This window comes from Pygoscelis adeliae, unplaced genomic scaffold (assembly GCF_000699105.1).
Source record: "Pygoscelis adeliae isolate BGI_AS28 unplaced genomic scaffold, ASM69910v1 Scaffold463, whole genome shotgun sequence".
NCBI classification, from domain to species: Eukaryota; Metazoa; Chordata; class Aves; order Sphenisciformes; family Spheniscidae; genus Pygoscelis; species Pygoscelis adeliae.
In genome coordinates, this window is record NW_008824471.1 from 1,053,035 (window position 1) to 1,058,668 (window position 5,634).

General features: G+C 42.0%; 1 protein-coding gene across 3 annotated transcripts; it reads left to right on the forward strand.

Annotated features, from left to right (window-relative positions):
* The first annotated feature begins 78 nt into the window (after positions 1–78).
* ZBTB18 (zinc finger and BTB domain containing 18) lies at positions 79–5,532 on the forward strand. Of its 3 annotated transcripts, XM_009321257.1 has the most exons (3): positions 79–205; positions 720–803; positions 2,896–5,532. In XM_009321257.1, exons 2-3 carry the CDS (start codon positions 791–793, stop codon positions 4,476–4,478), a joined length of 1,596 nt encoding a protein of 531 aa, XP_009319532.1. In that variant the 5' UTR covers positions 79–205; positions 720–790; the 3' UTR covers positions 4,479–5,532. The 3 variants fall into 3 exon arrangements, with proteins under 3 accessions (XP_009319532.1, XP_009319534.1, XP_009319533.1); XM_009321259.1 differs by lacking the exon at positions 720–803 and having other exon boundaries at positions 79–222; XM_009321258.1 differs by lacking the exon at positions 79–205 and having other exon boundaries at positions 662–803.
* The last annotated feature ends 102 nt before the right edge of the window (positions 5,533–5,634 follow it).

Genomic DNA, 5,634 nt, shown 5'->3' on the forward strand with positions numbered 1-5,634 from the left:
GTCCCAGTGCCGCAGCAGTCAAATAAATGACGGCCCGAGCCCCCGCGGGGGAAAAGCGATTCGTGAGTAAAGCAGAACGCTTGAAATAGTGCCCCGGGCGGGTTAGCTGCCTCGGCGTTGTAACTGGGCTGGAGTTGGAGTGCTCGGTACCACTTAGGCTGTCTGAACGTGGAAACTGAAAGGACCGGCGGCGGAGCGGGGAGCTGTGAGTTGAGTAAATAGGTTCGGTTAATTTCCTCTTTCGACTGAACCTCTGGGCTCAATAAAACCGAATCGGTATGGATTTCTCGGGTAACCCCGTGGCTGGGGTGTGCTGTCAGTATATAAAGCGGTCCTCCAACTTCAGGCAGAAGTGTTGCTATGCTGCAAATACAGTAGAGCCCCATATGTTTAGGATTTTCTTTTTTTTTTTCCCTCCCTGTTAGAAAGTTTGAAAAAAAGAGACTTTGAAGTATTTTGTTTATACTAACAGAAGAGAAAAGTTCTCCTAAGAAAAAGCTGGTGGCAGGAGTGTAGAGGAGTAGCATATGGCATTAAAAGGAGCACAGCTGGAGGTAGCATTTCCATCTGAACATGATGTCAGAGCAGCTGACAGCCTGCCATCCCTCAGCCTTTTATTCTAACACACAGACAGGGAGTTAGTGTGTGCAGATCTGTGTGTGGAGAAGGTATCTCATTCCTCTCTAACATCATCTCCACTTTGCATCTGTCTCTCCTAGTCTGCTTTTTTTCCACCGATCTAACAGACCTGGAGCCAGCAAGACTCAGAGGAAAGGACTTAATCAGGTTTATGTGTACTAAAGGTAGGAGTAGCAATAGATTAGATACAGCATATTTCTGTTTTGGTGTGTTGTTTATTGAATTTCAGAAAAAAAAATCACATTACTTTTCTAACCAAGTTTAGAGGTAATATATGAAATGGAGTATTAAATAGATAAGTGGACTTGGTCAAAAGGCTTGGGCTGCAGTTGGAGAGTATCAGTTCTCGGGCACATTGTTAGCATTAACTTTAATGCATATTGTGAGAATGCCTTGGTTTGGAAGAAGGAGAGAGCCAGCTCGTTCTTCATTTCTGAGACCAAAACTGCAGTGGATTTAGTGGCAAGCCTAAAGAGAGTTCTGCTTTATGTTCTTGCGTTGCATCTTTTAAATGACTTTATGGGGGTTTTAGGGAAATATACAAAAGTGTGCTTTTTTTAAAAAAGGACCGTTCTGGCTGAAATGTGTTTGTGGGGAAGTCTTTCATTGAACTTCACAGTGAAATATCCAGCAGCTCAGAACCGTAGCAGCATACAGCTGTAGTGCTTCTGAAAGATAGAAATCAGTTATGTGTTTAAAAACTTTTGTACCCGGGAGAATGGCTTGACTGGTTTCCTCTTTTCTTTCTCTCATGTAGCATTTGAAATCTTTTATTTCAGCATAACAATAATTATTTGAAGGAGTTTTTGTATTTGCGACTAATTTAGAACTTGTAGATTTGAGCTGCCTGAATTGGCCAGACAGCTGTAATCGCACTCCTCTATTCTTAATCTCTTTATCTGGGCAGCAGCTGCCATATGGCCACAGTCAGCTGGATCAGATGTTTATAAGCTTCCTTCTTCGTCCCTCTCTGTCCTTTCAGCCTCCTAATTTGATCACAGCTACCTTGTGAGCTGCCCTCCAATCTTTATTTTTAGCCCTCTTAAGGATTAGGATTGATGTTGGCTGTGGGGCACTTAAAGTGATTGTATTGTAAATCTTCATGCTTTACTCTAGCAATGGTATTTTACAGAATATACTGGGGGTTGTGTTGTAAGTTTTAGTACATCTTGGTTTGCGAGGGATGAGGATTTTTCAATGATATCTGCCAGCCTAGAGAGCCACGGTCTGCTTAGATGGTTTGGGAGAACATTGCTATCAATCACAGAAGAACAGATTGAGACAGGTTTTTAAGAGATTTTACTTTCTATTAGAGTTTTGACTTCTCTACTTCTTTGAAGTTTATTTTTTTGCTTTATCATCAGGGAAGGTGAATAGAAAAATACTTGGGTAAGAACAGTCCTCGGGATACTGATCTTAAATATGCACACATGCACACACGCTCATGTTGAATGACTTTTTTTTTTTTTTAAGTTTGGTACTGCAAACTCTGGCTGGTGTGGGAGGGGAGGGAAATTTCTGTCCTTTTGCTTAGGGGAAGCAGTGCTCGTTGGCGTTTTGGTTGTTAGTTTTCTTTTGTAAATTCTGCATGTTGGCAAAAAATGTTCATGTTCTATTGTACAGTATGGACAGGGTTTAAAACCTGAAACTGTACTTACTACAAGAAGAAAACCACGCGAACTAGACTTCTAAAAACCTTGATTTTGCTGTCGATATAAATTGACACCCTTAAATAATTTTTATACTTTATGAATGTTAGACCTTCAGATTTGGGTATATTAGCATTTCTTCATGCGTGAACCTCTCCTCTTACTACAATTTGACTTTAAAAAGAAGGTTGACGATCTGATTTTTTTTTTTTCCTTCCCCCTCTGTGATCTCTCAAACTTAGTGTTAAAAAAAAAAATTTTTTTTTTTTGGGTCTGCCCTCCTAGGGATGCAATCTGGAGGAAGTTCCCTAAAAAAAAAAAACTGTTGAACAGATTTTATGAACAGCAGTGATAGATTAAAAAAAATTACAGATGTACCTATGCGCTTATTAGAACGGCTTATTTACCACTGAAAAGAAATTGTAACTTCAGTGGTTGATCGGGGAAAAGAGTTGCCATCGTACATGCGTGTTAAATAATCTTTGCATGGTGTCAGTACCAGAATTCTGGCAATAGAAATATGAGGTTTTTAGAGTGGAGTGACTTGGATTCGTAAGTTCTGTGATTCCGACCTACATTTAATTTTTAAAAATCTCGTTGCTTATAGGTTATGAAGACAGTATGGAGTTTCCTGACCACAGTAGACATTTGCTACAGTGTCTGAGTGAGCAGAGACATCAGGGTTTTCTTTGTGATTGCACTGTTCTGGTAGGAGATGCCCAGTTCCGAGCGCACAGAGCTGTACTGGCTTCATGCAGCATGTATTTCCACCTCTTTTACAAGGACCAGCTGGACAAAAGGGACATTGTTCATCTGAACAGCGACATTGTTACAGCCCCAGCTTTCGCTCTCCTGCTTGAATTCATGTACGAAGGAAAGCTCCAGTTCAAAGACTTGCCCATTGAAGACGTGCTAGCAGCTGCCAGTTATCTCCACATGTATGACATTGTCAAAGTCTGCAAAAAGAAGCTGAAAGAGAAAGCAACCACGGAGGCAGACAGTACAAAAAAGGAGGAAGACGCCTCAAGTTGTTCAGACAAAGTGGAGAGCCTCTCCGACGGCAGCAGCCACATGCCAGGAGACTTGCCCAGCGATGAAGACGACGGAGAAGATGAAAAATTGAACATCCTGCCTAGCAAAAGGGACTTGGCGGCTGAGCCTGGGAACATGTGGATGAGATTGCCCTCAGACTCAGCAGGCATTCCCCAGACTGGCGGAGAGGCAGAGACGCACGCAGCAGCAGCTGGAAAAACAGTAGCCAGCCCCTGCAGCTCAACAGAGTCTTTGTCCCAGAGGTCTGTCACCTCCGTGAGGGATTCGGCAGATGTTGACTGCGTGCTGGACCTGTCTGTCAAGTCCAGCCTTTCAGGAGTTGAAAATTTGAACAGTTCTTATTTCTCTTCGCAGGACATGCTTAGAAGCAGCCTGGTTCAGGTGAAGGTGGAGAAAGAGGCTTCCTGTGATGAGAGTGATGTTGGCACTAATGACTATGATATGGAACATAGCACTGTGAAAGAAAGTGTGAGCACTAATAACAGGGTACAGTACGAGCCGGCCCACCTGGCTCCGATGAGGGAAGATTCGGTCTTGAGGGAGCTAGATAGAGAGGACAAGGCAAGCGATGATGAAATGATAACTCCAGAGAACGAGCGAGTCCAGGTGGAAGGAAACATGGACAGCAGCTTGCTCCCTTACGTGTCAAACATACTTAGCCCCGCTGGCCAAATTTTCATGTGTCCTCTCTGCAACAAGGTCTTTCCTAGCCCCCACATCCTGCAGATCCATTTAAGCACGCACTTTCGAGAGCAGGACGGGATCCGCAGCAAGCCTGCTACCGATGTCAATGTCCCGACCTGCTCGTTGTGTGGTAAGACTTTTTCTTGCATGTACACCTTGAAACGTCATGAGAGGACTCATTCAGGTGAAAAGCCCTACACTTGCACCCAGTGTGGGAAGAGCTTCCAGTACTCCCACAACCTGAGCCGCCACGCAGTGGTTCACACGCGGGAAAAGCCTCATGCTTGTAAGTGGTGTGAACGCAGGTTCACGCAGTCCGGAGACCTTTACAGACACATTCGGAAGTTTCACTGTGAGTTGGTGAACTCATTGTCTGTCAAAAGCGAAGCACTGAGCTTACCTACTGTCAGAGACTGGACCTTAGAAGATAGCTCACAAGAACTTTGGAAATAAAATTTTTATATATATAAATAATATATATATAAATCTATATAGTTGTGGTACAGTCTAAAAGCAATCTTGTTTCCTTGAACTGAAAGTTTGGCTATTAGCTTGTTTTTGCACTTTAAGGCAGCATGAATATTTCACTAATTTAGCACTCCGATAAAAATGAACTGTAGAGGTAATCCGACAAAGTAACAAATTACGGAGCGTATTTTTCCCCCTTTTCGGAATAGAAGCCAGCGGATACTTTACTTCTAAGGAATCTCCAATTCACAAAATTTGGACGTGGCTTTATTCTCCCCAAAACACTGCGTTCTTTTAAGCTCTCGATCTTTTGCCTCTTAAAATCTGGATGTAGAGATCCTCTCTCAATTTTGTCAGCTCCTTTACATTTCTATAATTGCATGAGTCCTTTCTAGCTGTTGGAAACCTGAATGCTTTTAGACCCAAATGGAAAATTTCTGAAATGCTGGATTATCTATTTTTAAACAAGCGGTTGACTTAAAACTTATTATGGCAACTTCTGGATTTCTGACAGTTCCCACTGGAAAAAAAAACCAACACAAAAACATAAAACAAAAACCCTGAGAGTACACTGGGATCACTGGGACTCTGTCTTACGTGAAGGTTTGCTTGGGATGAAAAAGGATATTGCAGCTTCAGCAGTGATGAACTGTGTGTTTAAAAAATGTGAATTACTGTTATTGTATACTGTAATTGATTACATGGGCCGGGGGGAGGTATCAAAGAACTTGGCAGGTTGTGTTGATGCTCTTAGTTGAGTCTTGAAAAGTAAATATTAACGCTACAGAAATGCATGATTTTCAGTATATTTTTGTCTTTGTTTGCATTGTATAACTTTAACGAGTGAGTTGAAAATTATTTAATTTCCTTAGGAAAAAAACCCGACACCGTTGAAAATGCCGGTGTTACGAAGAAGAGAAATGCACTGTTTTTATTTTATCTAATTTAAATTTACTTTCCCACTGTCTTTAAGTTGAGAAGAACTTAAGCTACGAGTCGCCGATCTAGCTACGTTAACAAGGAAAAAAAAAAAAAAAAAGAATGTTTACAACCAGGCTTCGAGATTTGCATGTGCGGTGTGCATTTACTAACCCCAGACCCCTTCTAATTGCACAGACCCCACGCCAGCTCCAACTGAGGT